Here is an 18,788-nt window from a genome sequence, read left to right on the forward strand (position 1 = left end):
ACGTCCACAAAGATATTGACGTTCATGACGTTCAAAACAGTGTGTTTTTGAAATTGAAATACAAATCAGCAATCTCTACTTGTTGTTTGTGGTGCGTTTCAGCCCCCAATGTCTGCATGTTGAGTTTTTTGACACTTTATTATGACAATCCCTCACCAACACAGAGGTCAAAGTATGTTGGACACAGGCCGAGCGGAATCGTTTTTGTCCACCGAGACGTTGTGTATTGCATGGAAATAGCTGTCAAATGGAGCGCGGAGATGTGGAAAAAGTCAATTCTTTGTGGAGATCATTGTCATCACTACCATCTCTCTCTCTCTCTCTCTCTCTCTCTCTCTCTCTCTCTCTCTGCTCAGCTGCCTTCCTTCTCTCCCCTCTCATACTTGTTAATGAGTGTTGTTGACGCTGCTTTAGTCCTGGGAGATGAACCGCAGGTGGAGGTTAAGTTTTCAGATCCGGCTAGACCGAGGAAAGGTCATGTGGTGCATGATCAAATTGAGAAAATAGAATCACCGGATAAAGCTTTACCCAGGATAATAAACTTCTGTCAATGGTGCCTGTGGGCGAAGTGCCGGCCAAATAAGCCCGGCTCATTATTGCTATAATAAACAAGCGAACTGGGAATTATGACTGTACAGGCGAGCAGACAAGACAAGAGAAGGTACTTTTATCAGCAATAAGGGTGAGTGAACTTGTGAACGTTTGGGGACACAAAGAAACAAATGATGCATAATCCGCACAGAAGCACACACACACAGACACACACACACACACACAGACACACACACACACACACACACACACACATTTGCACTACTTGTGAGGACCGTCGTTGGATGTGTCCACTCACACACATTTTGCATTAAGTCAAGACTGCAACGACATATAAGTGTTTGTAAAGTGACACGTTTTGAATTGCTCTGTCTCTATAGTGCTGACTTTCAGCTTCACTTTGATTATCTTCACACACACACACACACACATCAGATGAACAGTGTGGGAACTGGAGCCCTTTTTATTCATATCTCAACAGGATGCTGTGTATCTGTGTGCAGGAAACTCACATTCACTTGGACAGACAACAAACAGTTTGGCCATAAAATAAACCCGTGTCGCCTGTTCATCCCTAGATCGTCCTAAAATTAGATGGTGTGGGGACAATTTATTTAAAAAAAAAGGCAGCTAGTCACACACTATGTGGATGTGAACACCCTCAAACCTCCTCACGGCTGCACTCATTAACTTTCTGGCCACTGAGGCAGATGAAGTTGCCGCACAACCCACTCAATTTATTGCCTTGGAAAGTTGCTCTCCTTCCTCCCGCCGGAGCCCCGACTGCAGGTCGAGGGCGGCGGCGAAGCCGGATCGGGGTCTGTCTGCAGCAGGCTGGCCGCTGCCGGACGCCTCGCTGGAGTCAGAGATGAAGTTTCTGGTGAAGCCGCATGATCTCGTCTGATGGAGAGGCATCTTTATTCAATGTATTTCCTAACAGTCACTTTAAACAATGCATCAAGGAGACATTGAAGTCATCCTGATGAAAATAAGTAATATTCTGTCTCTGGTTTGGTCTCTACCAACTCCTCAAGAGAAAAAAAGGCTTTTTTTGCTGCTGGCTAGTCACTGGTTTTGTCTGTCTGCCGTTTGGTGCAGGCCGTTAGGATACACCGGATTTAAAGGTATGCCTCCTGATGAATGCGGTGAAGCTGAACCACACAACAAGAGTTAATATCGGCTTTAAAAATCTCTGTCGCCTCAGAGTTGGTCTCTGTGGCGTCATCACTTTTACAGACCTCCTTCCTCTTAACTGCGGTCCCTCATTTCATTGTTGCAATAAAAATATTGATTAGTGCACCTTTTAAAGCTGAAAGTCAGCACTTTTACCCCATTAATTTCAAATCCAATGTTTCTATCCTACAGAGACAAAACAATGGAAAATCTGTTGCTGTTGTAACTGTGCTGTACATGACCTGAAATGCATCTGTGCAATTGGACTGGGCCTGCCATGGGAGTGTAGACATTATTCCTGAATAGTGCCGTTAAAACATATCTGCTTCGGCAAAGGCATGAAACAGGTGTGTGCACGCGCGTGTGTAGGAGAGATTTTATGTCTTCAGATCGAAATGACCCACTCATCACTGCCAGTGATGAGTGTGGACCACTGGGACAGGCATCTGTGATCTACACCCTCATTGTCATTGTGAGTGACACTGACGATCTCTTCTTCACCATCCACTGCTCGCACAGCCTCTCTCTCTGTGTGTGTGTGTGTGTGTGTGTGTGTGTGTGTGTGTGTGTGTGTGTGTGTGTATTCTCAATCTGTGCTCCAAGCCTGTTCGCCTCAAGGCTCCCTCTCCCTCTGCCTCTGTTTGAAATGGAGGCAGGTGTTGCTTGCATCCAGGCCAGCCAAATGCACTGTAAATGGATTTCGCGTACACATAGAGAGCAGAGCGAGAGACAAGCTGACGCCAACTGTGCTTGGGGTGGTGAATTTAAATGTCCTTCCAGCATGTTCTCAGTAGCCACTTTAAAGGAATGCTGACATTATAATACCCCCGTGTGTGAGCACACCGGCTTTTTTTAAAAGTTTGCTTTTCCATTCGAGAGGGGGCCTATTTGTCCAAGATTGTTCTCTGTGGTCATCATGGAGCCCCCATTTAGCAGCCCTGCACCTACGGAGCCTGTCACTCAGAGTGATTGACAAAGAAGAGAGCTCTCGCGGTGAAAGGCCACTCACTTCACTGTGAAGCACATTTGCTTCAGTTCAGTGAGGAATGAAGACTGTATGCATTGCACTGCATTCGGGTTCTTTTTTCAAAACATTTCCTGTGGTGGTTTCTCACCATTTCTAAAATGTAAGCATGATCATTTGTTGTGAGACAACTTTTGCAGCTTTGGTGGTAAACAGTATACCTGGTACAGCTTGAGTTGGTAACTTTTACATTTGCTCAGACTGTCACTATATCCTGATAGCAGTGCATGAAGTGCGCCCGAAGACAAAACACCAATCAGAGCCGAAGAGACTCTTAACGCAGCTGTCAATCACTGCTCGTTATGCTCGTGAATTCCAATCAAACTGTCAAACTAGGCAGCGCTGGTCACATATAGAAATTCTGTTCCTTTATTGTTTCTCGTCTCAAATGTTGCGCTGTAAAATGAGCATTTGTGGCCCAGCCACCATGTCAGGCCCTCCGGCCGGAGCAAACGGTCCTATTTTAAAGATAAACGGTTCATTAAAATATGCTTTCGAAAAGATTTGAGGCGACAAATAGGCAATACAGTTAAAAAAATAAATAATCTTGAATCATTTTTGATTAGCACTGCCTAGTTTGACAGTTTGATTGGAATTCCTGAGCAGTGATTGTCAGCTCCACTCTGCTTGGTTGTTTCCCCTGTGGGCACTGCATAATCTTGCAAATGCCATGAGGAACACTAAAAGGAGGCGGAACCTGCTGTTTCCCCAGATCATCTGTCTCATGCACTCCTGTCAGGATACAGTGACAGTTTGAGCAAATATGATAAAAAGCTATTTGCATAAAAGCTGCCAACTGCAGCTTTAAACAACAGTATGTTAGCATTACAGGGCTGCTAGCATAGCTGTAGACTCCACAGTCTGGTTTTTCTGCCTTTGGATCCAAAGAGATATCCCATGTGTAACTCTTCCTGTCTTTTCCCTGCACCCCTCCCTCTGCGTTGCCAGGGCGTCATCCAGGATGTGAAGCTGATTTTCGCTCCCAACGGCTACATTACGCAGTGTCCTAACCTTAACCGCAGTGAGTATCATGATTACACAGTAGTACATGGTGCTCTGAACACACACACACTCCCCATTTCTGTGCGCCGTTACAAAATGAGCGACGTGTCAGCGGGTGGCGACCTCTCCCCGCTGATCACAGACAAAGCCTCCCCTTCATTTCATCGTCTCCCTCGATTCCAGCAATCTTTACTTTGCTGTAATTCAGATTCAGTGCAGCCTCCTCTCTCCCCGCCTCGTTTCTCCACCTGTTTACTGTCAAACAGATTAAGATAGAAGGCCACCGCTGTCCCACTGTCTGTTACTAATCAATAAGGCGTGTAATCACACCTTGTCGCTTTGTTATTGATACTAACACCAGGCACAAGCCTAAGACAAAGGGTAAACTGATGTGTGAGGGTTCCCTTTTGTTTGCTGCTGGTGGACATGTGTCCAAATACATATAGTGAGGCTCATACCTTTTATTTTTTGCTTTGTTTGTCACCTATCTAAATGCTTCCCTCTTGCACTTCCTCTCCCTTTCTTCCCTGTTTTGGTGCTTTCCCTTTCCTCCGTTGAGCCTGTCCGACCTGCAGCGATTTCCTGAGCCTGGTGCAAGGCATCATGGACCTTCAGGAGCTACTGGCCAAGATGACCCTGAAGGTAAGAACAAGGAGCGACCTCCCACACCGAAAACGACCAGCACCACCAGACTCACGAGCCCATATAACACTAGTGTAGTATCCGTTCACTAACAGCGCCACCATCTGGCCAAATTGGGCCGACTTCCGCACTGCATGTCATTCGGTCCCCGACGATACACCCGCCAAGTGAGAAAGGTTTCAACATTTGCAAAGGACATCCACGTACACAGAGACAGACAAACAGACAGAGATGACTTGACTTAGTAAGATGCTGATTTATTGGTGTCAGAGATGTTTACCAGGTTTACAGATAAAAAACAACCATTGAATATGTAAAATGTTGGCAACCATGTCAGTGTTAAATAAAAGTATCCTGTGAAAATATCCACGATTTACCTTTCCCAGTTGTAGCTGACAAGCAAATAAACATATAAATGAAAATGAATCAATAACTTCCTTCTCCACCACGGCGGGAGACGACTGAATCCCTTCATTTGTTTGATGTCTTCGTTGAAGTGCATTGTTCTTTTTCCTCGGTACCTCATTTATTCACAAGAGGGTGACTAAAAAAGAGAGAAATTATTGCTGGGAAAGAAAAACAAACAGCACCTTAATCTGTCTTTAAAAAGTATGATTATCCTGTCAGTTGTTATTGTGAGCGTGGATTGAAGTGGTTTTAAAAGTCCCAGAAAATAACAGAAAAGATATGTGTGTGTAAGAGGGAACAGCAAACAGACAATTACATGGTCCCAGAATCCTCGTATTGTCTTTTGTCACGGTTTTGTTTTTTGAAGGTTTGCAATCGCTCGGGGTTAAAGTGATGAAACACTGCAACAGTTTTCACTTTGGATATGCGTCTGCATCGTAACAGCAGGGAGGAATTAATCATCGCTCCTTGAGAATGACAGTAACGAAGAGTAGCGCTTGTAAATAACTGCTGACGCTGCAACCTGCCTCACACAGTGACGTGTGTCCGATGGGCGTTGTTGCCCGCTCGCGTTGGGTCGTCATCTCACTTTCTGCGAGCAAAACCGGAACCTAAGTTTACCGCAGTAAAAACTAAGTAAACTAACGAAGTAAACCTACGTTTTTTTAAAGTTTTTTTTCCAAGGGCGCGGCACCGTTTTTAATCTAACGTGAGTTCTTTTTTTGGACACGATCCGACCTTAGCTCGACACATTTTTGGATAAGCAGCAGTGCGACCGAGGTGCCTACACTGTCTATAGCCACGCCCCTGCAAATTAAAAGGCGTAACCGACATTATTTGTACAAAACGAACATGATCATGAACGTGCACTCAGAGCATGGGAGACAGTCACGAGGCTCGTCGAAGCGTGCGCGGCTACGTCCCGCAAAATGACGCCGATCTGAGTGAAATACCAAGTTCTGAGGCATTCCCGTCCACTGGCTCGCCTTTCCTGGATCTTTTGAGCTCATTACTCAGCAGATTGAGTTTGCTCAGTTGCACTAAAACTGAAACGACCTCGAGTTTCTGCTGTTTGGGGGAAATACCGAAGCCACAAGTTTGGGGATTTTTGTGCTTTCATGTTAGCTGAAGTAGGAACGGAAAGAAGGATGAAGGGAAGGACGGGAGATTATACATTTTAAGACACTTATGTTTTTTTTAAGTACAACCCGTACTTTTAGCGTGACCGGTTAAGGATGCAGAGATGGTCCACACCATGATTAGAAGACAGAAGATGTGATTTGCCAGTGGCTTTGAAACAGCATGTGCTACTTGGGTTGTGTTTTTGACATATTTTGTAAGGTGGAGTCGAAATCCCATGCTAACATACTGCACACCCTACTCTCAATCAACATGCACTGCCTAAGGCCTACAAAATGAAAGTCGGTGCTCCAAAAGGGAAAGGTGTCAGGAAATGGCGACTGCACTGGCACAACAGGAGGCTAACGGGTGGTGTGCTTTCGGCAGCGCAGCCACGGGGGACGCAACATCTGCATAACTGTGTGTGTGATTGACTGTGTGCATGAGTGAGCGCTATCTGGTGGGAGTGAATGGAGCAAGGACATCTTGGCGGGCGGGCGAGCCATAGAATAATTTTGGGTTTAAATAAGGGTAAAATGAACAACATTACCCGACCGCTGTGTCAACGCATCCTCCTCCACATGAACACAGCTCTTCTTATTGCCACCTGACCTCATTGCATCCGCCCTGTTGCGGCTCGTATGAGCAGTCACCTCAAGCGTTAAATGGCTGTCTGTCGTTATGCGGTAGAGATTTGAGATAATCAGCGTGGGGTGAATAATTGCTTGGTCCTGAGGGTGTCATGTCCAGGCGAGGTGAGATGACAATAAGGACTGTGTGGATTAGCACGGCATCATTCGCATGCATCATACCTGTGTGTGTGTGTGTGTGTGTGTGTGAAGACGCAAGTGTTTATGGCAAAAGACAAAGTAAAAATAACACGATACATTTTTTTTAATGATTTTCCAGCATGGAGTATCAACACAGATACATCGTTCTTTACCCTCTTTAAAGGGTAAAGAATGACAAAACAAATCTCACCGACCTCTAGTGCTAAGTAGCCATCTAGTTTCTGTCTCTCACATTTCTGCCTACAAAGCTCGAAGAATTCGTCCAAATAAAATAAACAAATAAAAGCAGTATCTCAAAACGGTCTGCATGGATAGATGCAGCTTGAGATAAATGTGTGAAAACAACTCTCTTGGGGCCCCAAAATTGTAAATTCCCATATCATGTTCCAGGCTCCCTGTTTATTCTTAAGCCATAAGCCATTTGCTTAGAATAGCTACATAAATATACTGATGCATGAATCGGTAAAGATCCTCCTCCATTGCTGCTGCACTGGATTCCCTGGTGTGTAAGCCATGAAAGCGGTTTCGAGTCTATCCAGTGTTCTTCGTAACAACAGAGGATTCAGGGTGTCAGCTGTATGAATGTTTGTTATTATTGCAGAATAGCTGGTTTTATTTCCTGGCAAGTTGAGCCCAAAGTAGCTTCCTGCAGCATGCGCTTAGAATAGCATCCAGGAGGCACATTTATGTGTTCACGGATGATTCAGGAAAAGTTAGTTTGCATCGTTTAAGGAGGCTTGCGCTGTTTGCTGTTTTTGACGGATTGACAGAATGAACCCAGTTATCACAAATAGATTGGATTTCGGGTTCCATGTGGAATCGGAAAAGAGCGAAAATACCATTTCCATCAAGAAAGAGTTTCCGAGCCGCTCTTTGCTGTTCTTTCAATGAAGGAATACTCTTCTGCTCTGATATAACTGATGCCACTGCAGCATCTACACCATCATCTCCTGACATTGCAAGAATCCAGCTGCTGGTAGATCGGCATCCTGACCGCTAGTTGCCTCCAAATCCTAGACACTGTCCCTTTAGGGCTGAAGGCATATCTTCGCAGCATATGTACATAGCTTCTTACCCTTTGTCTTCAGCTTTTATTTCTGTATTTCTCTCTTGTCTCTCTGGCTCGTGTATCAACCATCGGAGATACACGCCTATTAGCCTCTTGACTACTTTGTGTGATATCACCATGCCATTTGATGCTCACGCTGCACAGCAACCGTATTCCTCCGCGGTGCCTCGAGGCAGCCTCTCAGCCTTTGAAACTGCATTTCAAACATTTAGTTTGGGGCTTTGACGCGACACATCTCCACCGCTCACAGCTCGCACGCCTCTCCAGAAACCAGCTGAGACTCTTCCAGATGAAGTTAAAAGCCGCAGTGACATCCGGGCAATTTTCTTTATTTCTTTTTTTTCCTCGTTCCTGAGAAGCCGCTATCATTTTGTGGCGAGCCCTCTGCTTCTGACTCTGTGGCCTGGGCAGGTCTCGGAGGAGCAGAGTGGGCGGAGGCAGAGCGCTCTTCAGTGTTTTAAGTGGACCTGCAATTTGTGAGTTGACCCTTGCTGCGCAGATCAATTGGACCTTTGAATTCCCATACCTTTCCACCTTTCAAACAGGACTGTATACGTGTGGGTCAGACTGCACTTGGATTTTAGAGATGGATTAACTTATATATGTGAACTGCTGTTTGTGTGTAACCAGCCAGCTTCTACTCAAGGCCAAGAGGGAGCTTTGATGGATGCAGTGGGCTGTCTGCACACAGAAATAGGTGCTATAGAAAGCACCTATAATAGGTGCTGCTGATTTGCAACATGACAAATGATATATGTGTTCTATATTATATATTTACTATTGATCTACATGTGGTTGCTTTGAATGATATTAAGAAAACAAACCACAATTCACATGGATCAGCAAGAAGCACCAGTTTGAGTTTAAGACTTGGAGCAACAGGGCTTGTGACTTAATCCAACTCACATTCACCATATACGCAACGGAAAATGTATTCGGAGAGGACCACCTGCCTTACCTTTTTTTATTCACCGAATAAGGAATCATTTTGTGTTTTGTATCGCAAAATGTTCGAGACATCATTTCAAAAAGTTGACTGACGCCATATTTCATTTGTTTTTCCTGCAGTATAAGCTCTTGCAATACAATGTAAACTCATAGCAACTGAAGCATGGCTCACGTTGTTACGCCTCTGCACCGGACACAGCAGAGGCATTATGTTTTCAGGTTGTTCGTCCGTCCGTCCGTCCATCCATCCATCCGGTCCATTTTCATGAACTCGAAGTCTCAGGATTGTCTTGACAAATTACTCCAAATCTGCCAAAAAAAAACAAAAAAAGTGGGACTTTCCTCACTGGACTAAACGTTTGCTGTGAACATGATCCAGCCAGCAATTACGTGTCAAAACATACTTGGCAATAATCGGCATACTTGACAAATTAATAGTCGGCTAAATAAGAGACATGGTTGTTAAATCCTGATTTGAAGTTAATCCTGGTTTGTGCGTACTGCACTCCGTGCCCCTCCCTGTAACACTGCCCTGCGACACTTTTGTCAGTCAAAGATGCATCACTTCTGTCGAGAGACAGGTGTTGGGCATGAAATAAGCCGAAGAGGAAGGGCAGATCAGTCTGTGCGAATAAAAGAGGAGTGAGGCAGGATCGTGGCTGTCAGCCCTGTCTGTCATGTCTCAGTAGATTATAGCCCGAGGTCTGGAGCGTGAGCTGAATGATGATCACTTATTATTCTGTGCCCTTCTAATGAGCACCTCCCAGCCCTCAGTGAAAACCGACCGGGGTACGCTGGGGGGGGGGGGGGGGGGGGGCGGTTGGTGGTGTGCGACACTTTTGATTTTGGTTTTGTGACTTCTGGTTCTGTGCCGGTCCTCAGTTGAACTACGCGGAGTCTCGGCTGACCCAGTTGGAGGGCTGTCACTGCGAGAGGACCTGCAGCACCGACAGCGTGGTCTACCGGGATAAGGAGCTGTGGGTGGAGCCAGAGAACTGCAGGAACTGTGCATGTAAGGTGAGTGTCACCTTCACCCCCACAATCAAAGATTGAGGCTCCTGCTTTCAACTATTGTACTGTGAAAATATTCTCCATCATAGTCGAGTCCATTTTATTCACATAGCCAAATGTTACAAATCACAAATTTGCCTCAGGGGGGCTTTACAATCTGTACAAAATGTGACACCCTCTGTCCTTAGACCCTTGATTCAGGAAAATCAAAAACAAAGTCTAAGTTTATTTAAGCCCTTAACATCAAGTCCCCCCTTTAGATTTTGCATTCATTCCTTATTTAACACAGAACAGTCATAACAGAAAGATATGTCTGGAGAGGGTAGAGAAGGAAGTGCTCCTTCCAAGCCGGTGTGGCGTTAAAAAGGAAAAGCCAGATTTACCCGGCTCCGTTCAGGTGATTGGGACCATGTGGCAACATTTTCCAGGCTTCAAAATGATCTTGTGTTAAAACATGTCAGCAAACTGGATATTTGTTGCGGTAATTTAACCAGTAACGATTTTGTAAACACAGTGAAGTCCATTTACTTCCCCTTAAGTAGCTTTAAGAACATTGAAATCATCTTCTTCATCGGTGTCTGAGCGTGGCTTATTCCTGTTCAAGTATTTCTTGACATTCTTGCCTTTATAGTGACTTTAAGATGACAGGAAATCAGGCGAAAGACAGATGGGGAATACAAGTTCCCTGGCCAGACGTGAACAACCAAAGTGGCCCAATAGTATCATCTCATGTATCAGCGTGCTTCCGATTTTTATTGGAAGTCATATGATCTTTATCTTTTTTTTTTTTTTTAATCTTTTTTGAAGAAAATAAGACTTTCAAGACTTAATAATAGGCAGATATCAAGGCAAAGCGGGTACACCAAAATGGCAAATGACGGGATTTATAAGAACATAACCTCTGGAACACTTTCAGCATCACAGATTGTTGATACATAACGGAGGATCTGAGGATCGGAGTATCTGAGGGTAGATTCATTTTATTTCCTTTGGAAAGTCATTACAACTCTTATTTCCTCCACTCCCAACACAGCTTCCTTAACTTGTCTTCTCATCAGACCTCCCAGCCCCAGCATCATGTCTCCCTGCCTCCTGTCCGCCCCCCCCACCACCACCTAATAAGCCTCCCTGTCTGCACTCATACATACTGCAGGAGCCAGACTTGTGTTGAATCAGGCCATGCCGGGCCCCGGGGAATTAGACTTGCTGCATCATTGCACATCAAGCACAGGGTGGAGTTTCGTCCGATTTCCTCCCGCCGATTTCATCTCAACTGATAAGCGCGGCGTCCTGGGGGAACCATTTCCGATGACTCATGAAATGAGGAGGCGCTCGCAGAGAGAGATATCAGCCTCAAAAAATGAAGGCCGTCCTTCAGGGCCCGAATAACTACCTGCTATCAGCAGGCCGCTCGCTTTCAGTACCCGCCGTCCAGTGCTCGATGATGAATCTGTTAACTGATTGTTTGACATTATAATCACTTTTTTTCTTCATTCCTGAATATGACAGCTTTCAGCTTCAGATTGCATTCTCGGAGGTAGGATTCTGAACAGTTTTGGGTTGGTTTGCATGGTGCTTACACCAAAAGCATTCCCCATTCAGGGTTGAGCTGTAATGTAAGCGGAGTTGGATCAGCGCATACATCACACCTCGTGTGTTATATATGTTAACTCTTGCTGGGTAGAGGTTTTTTTTTCCAGATAAAGACAAGACCATGAATGCTTGAGCAAGTGTAAATTGAGAGATGAAAAGAAGTAGGCGACGTGTTTTTTTTTTTTTGGCAGTGCTACATGCAAAAGCCGAATGTTCACAGTGAGCATTGGATGTTTGCTTCTGATGTTTCTTCCAGAATGGTGTGGTGGAGTGTCGCAGGATATTCTGTCCTCCAGCAAACTGCTCAGAAGACTCGCTGCCTGTACACGTTGATGGGACTTGCTGCAAGAAATGCCGACGTGAGTATCAACAGTGCACATTTAAAATGACTTTCATTTTGCTCAGTCTATACCATGACTTCTACCACGATTCAGATCTTCTACTTTGGCTCACACTTTCTCTCTAAAACCAACATAAAGCTGAGAATGATGTCATCTCTCCACAGCTGCTTTCTTGAAAATCAATTATTCTCTTTAATCATTTTTGTTTTATCAATACATCTCAACGAAGACTCTCTCCATAATGTCCGGCACTTGAAATAAGCCTGAGCCTGTTAGTGGCAAACACAAGCACTTTTAGTGGACGTAAATGGCGTCCTTTCTGTTCCTTTCTGGAAGAGCCAAAGTCATCTCTTGGGTGTTTTGCAGCAGTGTACCAGTGTCACACTTCCTGTTCTTTGCTAGTTATTTTCCCAACCACAAAAGTTCGAGGCCAGGGATTAATCAACATAAACATAGGTTGTTTGCATGATTTGAACAAATCACCAATGCTGTTGTTTTTCACAGTCCTACATGCAAGCTCAGCTTGTTTGCTTTACATCCTTTTGAAGGTACCACTGCAACCAGAGCCCCTGTAGATACAAACAAGAGGGCTGCTGACTGTGGCTGATGCTCTGCTGGCACATTGAAACCAGAATAAACTATCTAAGAGCAGAGATCACAGACATGGAAGCCGAAATGGAAGCTCTATTTCTAGTATAAAGCACACAGCGGTCTGGTAGCGGCTCACAGACCCACAGACAACTGTGTCTCTCTCGCTGTACGGCAAAAACACTAAAGGATTGTTTGTCTTTGAATAATTCCATCCCTCCACTCGCTCCTCCCTCCTCCTCTTCCTCCCCTGTGAACAGCAGAGCTTTGGCAGAGACGGACGAGGAGCAGCGGTCCTGCACCCTTGAGAGGAGAAAAGCAGGACTTCGTATCATGTGCTTCATTTTCTATTTCTGCTTCATCGCCAGAGGAATATGCAGAAGGCTCTCCTCTGTTGTATTCTTAATGCGCCTTTTCATTTCCTCTCCGCTTATGCACACAAGCCATGAACAACTTATGCAGAACTTCAGGCGGGGGACTTTGTCTGTTTCCCCCCCCCCAAGCATTCCTTTTTTCTATTTTTGAGAGTACCACAGGCGCTGGTAATGTCTGAGTAATTATTCTGTTCCTGGTATATCGTAGTTACTGTACTTACCTGTGTTACTGAAGCAGTTATGTTCTTTTTTTGTGCCCGCAGCGAAATGCACCTACAGGGGCCAGACCTTTTCTGAAGGCCAACGCTTTTTATCCAGGAGCTGCAGGGAATGCAAGGTAACGTGTAACATCTTTCACCAGCATTCGGCCTCCGCTCTGCGATCAAATACACCACGCAGCACTTGTCTTTCATTGTAAATGTGTAATGATTATGCGTGGCGGATCGCTCGGTGTGTTATTCAATTAGCCAGCGGGCCATATTAGTTTTCCAATCCGTCCCCCAATCTGTTCAATCTACCTTTTTTTTTATTCCCATCTCTCTAATGGCGAGATAACCAGGTAATTAGAAAGAATATGAAACACGGCAACACAAAGGCCTGATTTGAATAGAAGCTTCATCACCGTGTGTATTATAATTAGAGTCATTATTCCAGTTCACCGTTGAACAGAGGTGAGCTTTCTTCACTGAGGAACCATTTATCTTTAAAGATTCTCTTTAAGGGGAAACGTGAGCAGGTTTTTTGCACGTAATCACTCACAAAGAGACGCACAGTGAATTCCTCATTATTTTGAGCAATTACAGCCAACCTTTACTCCTAGATTTGAACCCTGCTTTTAGAAAGGGGCCTGGGAAGTTCTATTCTGAGGCTTCCAGGGGTCTCTTTAGTCAGAGCTTTCGATCCATGAATCTCAGCTGTATCTTCCAGCATGTGAATATTTTCATGTCGTTTCTTCACGTCACACGATGTAACTCTCCTCTTGCTGTCACGGTGGTGGGAAGTGTGAAAATCATCCATGAATTTGCGCATTGACAGAGAGGAATAAGTCCATTTTGATTATGTAGCTTGATACAACAAATCCTCAAGCGGCTCTGTCATCTGTGGAACATACGACGCCCTCCATGCCATGCCATCTGTGGGGATAAGTGACACTCGGCAGCTCAAGTTGTCACCAAAAAACAATGCTGTGTGTTTTCCTTCACTCGTGGCGTTACTGATCTCATCATGGCTGCCTGACATGATAGAATATTAATGCTAGTGCTGAAAGGATTAGTCGATAAGTTGACCAACAGTTAATCAAACATATATGGACAACCATTTTGAAAATGATCATGTGTTTATTGAGCAAAATTGTTGAGCAAAAATACCCCAAAAAGTTCTGTAAACTGCATTTTGACTGGTTGGCGGAGGTGTACAGCTGTGAGGAGGTAATCGTAGTATGTTTTACGTCATTATCAATAGAATTACTTAAGTTATTTATGTCAGATAAAATAAGCTATTTGCATAAATAGTCTTGGGTTGTGATGGGCATTTTTAAGTATCTTTTTATTCCCTTCTTAGCCCGGCATTGGTGTATCTTTACGCTAGGCAGCTCGTCACTCTATTTCTTTTCTGTCTGCTGTTTGGGGCTCGACAGGTAGCGTATAAAAGAAATGTTGGTCAAAAAACAGCAGAAATAGCCTTGATGAGAGTGGACTGTGCAGGCTTTCAAACCAAAACAATCAGTTCGTTGTCCTCACTCATAAAAGGCTCACAGTGCAAGGCTGTACAATTAAAAGATGACAGTGGGAAACAGCTAACACGGTTCCTCGAACAGCACGAGGATCTGAGTCGCTGTTTTCGAGGAGGAGCTACAATGCAAGGTGCCACCTGCCCATCAGAACGATCTGACAATCTCACACATCCACACAGCAACGGGAGCAATTTGGGGACAACTCCCAAGGACAACACATCGACATGGACTAGCTTCAATCACAACCGTCAATCTTCTGATTGACCCGCTCTACCACCGAGCCACAGTGGCCCCAGGGCAGGTAGCCTCACCTCAGTGTGACCAGGTTGTTATGCAATAAGACGGACAGAGACAACTGGCGCCTAGTGCTCTTAGAGTCATTCAGATGAAGCTCAACATCGCTGATGACCCTACTGACGTGTTTTTGAAACTACAAATCACCCGTCAGTCTGTTGTAGTTGTTGTGACTACAACAGTTCCCTGGAGACCCCAAGAATAGACGACTGTGATCTTTCTCAAAAAATTATTAGTTATGACGAAAACAAAACCGGTTATTATTTTAGGAAAGGAACACGAAGACAGATGGAGCACATGAGGACATCTGCTGCTCTGCTGCCTCACAGAGTGCCCCTACGCCCTGTGAAACACCCATGAAAAACATTTCATCTATTAAAACGGCAACGAAAAGATTCACGCAGAAAACAATGATATGAAGGGGGACAAATTTAATTAAGAATTTGGAATTATAGAATAAAGCATGGATGCTCAGGATGAGGGTTAATTAGCAACAGCTAATGACATGCTGCCACTTCATTTTAAGAGAAGATGAGGATTCAGCTGAATGTGTTGTACTCTGATCTGTGCCAACGATAATTAAAATCACATGTATATTGTCCGTGCAATGGGTGAAAAGTGGATGGAACTATATGAACATTATTGTACATGACATGCCCAATAACAATCCCCATAATTACCTTTAAAAAACCACTCTCAGCATCACCAGGTCATCCTACTGCAGAGTATGTCAGCAAGTTCCCACCTTCTCACGCCAAGTTAGTCTTTTCATCTGCCGCCTGTTATTGGATTTCAACAACCGATGTGACCGTTCCAAAAAGAAAGACCGATGTGAGTGATGGCTGGCTGGCAGGTGAACCTAATTGGAAAAATCAACCCAGTCGCCAGAATAAAGAAAGTTGGCATTGTACGTTTCTGCAAACCAATGATGGCAATGAATACGTTATGCGAGTCTCGTATCACGCGTTCAGAAACGCACAGTGCCTCGTGGTTAAAGTTGCCAAACGATTGGTTAGGTTTAGGCAACAAAACTACTTGATTAAGGTTATAAAAAACCTCAGTTTCTTAACTTCACTTAACAAGCATAACAACATTATGTCGGAGGCTTAAAGTCAATGTTACGTAACAAGCATAAAGTCAATGTTGATTCCATGGGATGGGAACAGCGGCCCCCCGGGTGAAACATCTGTATTTTTTTAAACACGCATACCACAACAAAAAGGTGAAATAAGTGGGCTTTCGATGGGAAGCTTCCTAGTTTCAGCCCTGGACCTGGAACAAATCAGTGTCATTTATTTCCTCAAATGGTGTATTTGTTCTGGTGAAAATCTTGTTTAATGCATCAGACCGTCACACATTTGACCCAAGCGTTGAAATTGAAATGCTTTGCCTCCGTCCTGTCCTTCCAGAATGGCCTGATGGTGAAAGTCACAGAAACCTGTCCAGAGCTCAACTGCACCGTCGCTGAACAGATCCTACCAGATGGCAGGTGCTGCAGCGTTTGCAGAGGTACGTCGTCCTTCTTTCTTTGGACGCGCCAATCCCCCGCCGCTGCGAACAGCAAACATAACCAGTCTGCTGGTTGCTGATTCCGGCTGCGCCGCTGCAATTCTTCTGTTTCTCTCCCATTCCACCGGGTATGAGTGCTTCTGGGTCGGTATACCTATCAGAGCAGATTGGTCTGTCTGCTATAGAGCACCTGCTATGCCAATTTGCCTGAACCCCGCTGCTTTGGCAGGGAGCTACTACAGGGTAAATAGCCACGGGTAATTCAGTAAATGCATTGAATAAACAAACTGTGGGAGGCTGTCGGCTATAGAGGCCACAATGAAAGAGACCCGGGGCAGGTTCTGAGCAAAGGAAATTGGGCTCTCATTTCGGTAAGATAAGCAGCGTGCCTCAGACTCGCTGTATTTCGAGGAGAAGAAGATGAATAGAGTGTAAAAGAGAAGGCAAGGGGAAGACAGGAAAGGGAAGGAGAGGAGAAAGATGAGAGGTTAAATCAAGGAGAGGGAAGGAGATGTAAAGTCTCATACCTGCTATGTTGTAAAGGGAGGAGAGGAGGAGGAGAGGAGAGGGAAGGTAAAGAGTATGAAGAACATGAGAGGAGAGGAAGATGATGACAAAGTTAAAGAGAGGATGAGACTAAGACTACATGTTGAGAGAAGAGTGAAGGAAATTAGAAAGATTAGGAGAAAGGGCAGGAGAGGACAGATAGAGTGGAGCGAGGTAAGAATAGAGAAAGAATAAGAGTGAGAGAGGAGAGGAGAAAGGTATGAAGTGTAGAGGAAAGGACGGCAGCGAGAGGACAGAAGTATAGGCTGGAGGAGAGTTTATACAGTAAGAGCAAACGATTAAAGATTGATAGTCACAGCGTCTCTTTCCTACAGCCCTCTCTCTGACACAACACACACACACACACACACCCATGACTGCTAAAACTCAGAGTGGGTCAGAGTGGGTCATCCTCCGCTGTGTGACTCTGTGCTTTGCCACCACTCTGCTCTTCACTCGTGCGTCGCTGTTAAATCCTCTTTTAAATTGGTCAATCCACAAGAGCCGCATAGTGTTTATGCAACTTTGTTTTCCTGAAATAGAAAAACAAGAAAGGTTTGACCGAAATGTTCGGTTCTGCCCGTCTGCCCCCTGTTGTAGTCGTACGGCCAACATACAGAATATTACTCTGCAGCTGCAACACTCTGGGAAGTTTTTTCAAAGGCTGCTGCTGCTGCATGGTGCGCACGCAGCAGCAGCAGCCCCGGGGCTGCCTGTTTAGTTTAGGAAGCGCTTGATTCGATATGGAGCGGAGCATTTTAAACGTCGATATCGCAGCAGATTTAATCGTGGGAGTCGTGGTCGCAATAAATATTTATAGCGCAGCCCTAACACGCGTGTTATTCCGAGTCGGATTGGGCCTTTTACATGTTTACACAATTGGGCGGGGTGCTGCTGTAGATGATGGAGGAAGCAGAGTGCAGACGCAGCTCTTTCCTCAGTAATGGCTCCCCAGGCTCCCTGCCTCTCAGGGCTTTTATGTGCTGCCAGTGTGTCTTTCATTACAGGACATGATGGGCTACATCAGCTCATACTTACTGAGCAGCAGACAATCACCTGTCTGTCTGTCCGTCTGCCTGCTTCCTTATCTCACAGACTGGTTATCAGAACACCCGTCTGTCTGCCATGTCACATTTCTGCACACGTGCGGGATCTCAGTCTGTTTGACAAAGGATGCCGGCAGACAGAACACGGGGTTAAAGTTCCAATCCCCCACCGCAGCTGATCAGGGTTGTAATAGCAGTAGCAGTACCATGTGTCCCGATAGATAATGATGTTAACAGGTGGGAAGCCAGTGAGGGATTCTGATCTTGTCACTGCACTAGTGTCTCCTCCACTGTTGACTTGACTGCAGCATTCTTTTGTGGCTCGCCATCTGTGAGTTTCGTCCTCATAGGACAGGTGGCAAAGCGTCAGCGTCGTGTGGTGCTCGTTAACGCTGTCCTTTCACCCGTTCTCTGCTGAAATACGTGAGCTGGACTTGCGTGGAGACTCTTCCAGTGAGTCAGTGTCACAATCATTTCTTTCACATTTGCTGCTTGAGCAGCACACACCAGCGACTGTTCCACTCAAAGTGTGTACATGCTGTCATGCGAGCCAAACCTTTTTATTACTGCAACAAAAATGTACTGCAGTCATAAACGTCATACGTGGGGCTCCTTATCATTCACATTATGTGTGCCCGACAGGAACAAGGTTGCTCGTTTGTGCATTTGTCTGCTTTTACCTCTGTGCGCAGTCCAAAGTAAACACCAGACCTCCTTTGTCCCTCTCTTTCAGGTTATGACTTCTGCGCAGAGGGACTCATTTGTGGCGAAAACTCCGAGTGTAAAAACCGGAATACTAAAGCGGAGTGTGAATGCAAGGGCGGCTATGCCTCCATCCACGGGGACTCTACTTACTGTGAAGGTAGGACTGTACTTTTCCCAGCTTCAAGCTGAGCCGGGGCTCATGTGACCGAGTCATGATACCCAACAACTCAGGATGTTAAAAAACAGTGTGGCTGGCAGGAGGGATGCAAAATTGCTCCCGTAGCTGTGTTTTCTTTCAGGAGCATGTTTATGCTGGCTGCG

At 45.1% G+C, this 18,788-nt stretch overlaps 1 protein-coding gene across 1 annotated transcript in view; it reads left to right on the forward strand.

The window, feature by feature from the left end:
- The window catches only part of LOC306794967 (protein kinase C-binding protein NELL1-like), a gene marked incomplete at both ends in the record, with an annotated part of 180,531 nt that overhangs the window by 66,674 nt on the left and 95,069 nt on the right, over positions 1–18,788 (forward strand). The window contains 7 exon segments of the mRNA XM_079293263.1: positions 3,698–3,770; positions 4,311–4,393; positions 9,611–9,745; positions 11,589–11,691; positions 12,899–12,972; positions 16,071–16,170; positions 18,496–18,624. Of these exon segments, the coding sequence (XP_079149389.1) occupies positions 3,698–3,770; positions 4,311–4,393; positions 9,611–9,745; positions 11,589–11,691; positions 12,899–12,972; positions 16,071–16,170; positions 18,496–18,624 (697 nt within the window).

This window comes from Melanostigma gelatinosum (assembly GCF_949748355.1).
Source record: "Melanostigma gelatinosum genome assembly, chromosome: 2".
NCBI classification, from domain to species: Eukaryota; Metazoa; Chordata; class Actinopteri; order Perciformes; family Zoarcidae; genus Melanostigma; species Melanostigma gelatinosum.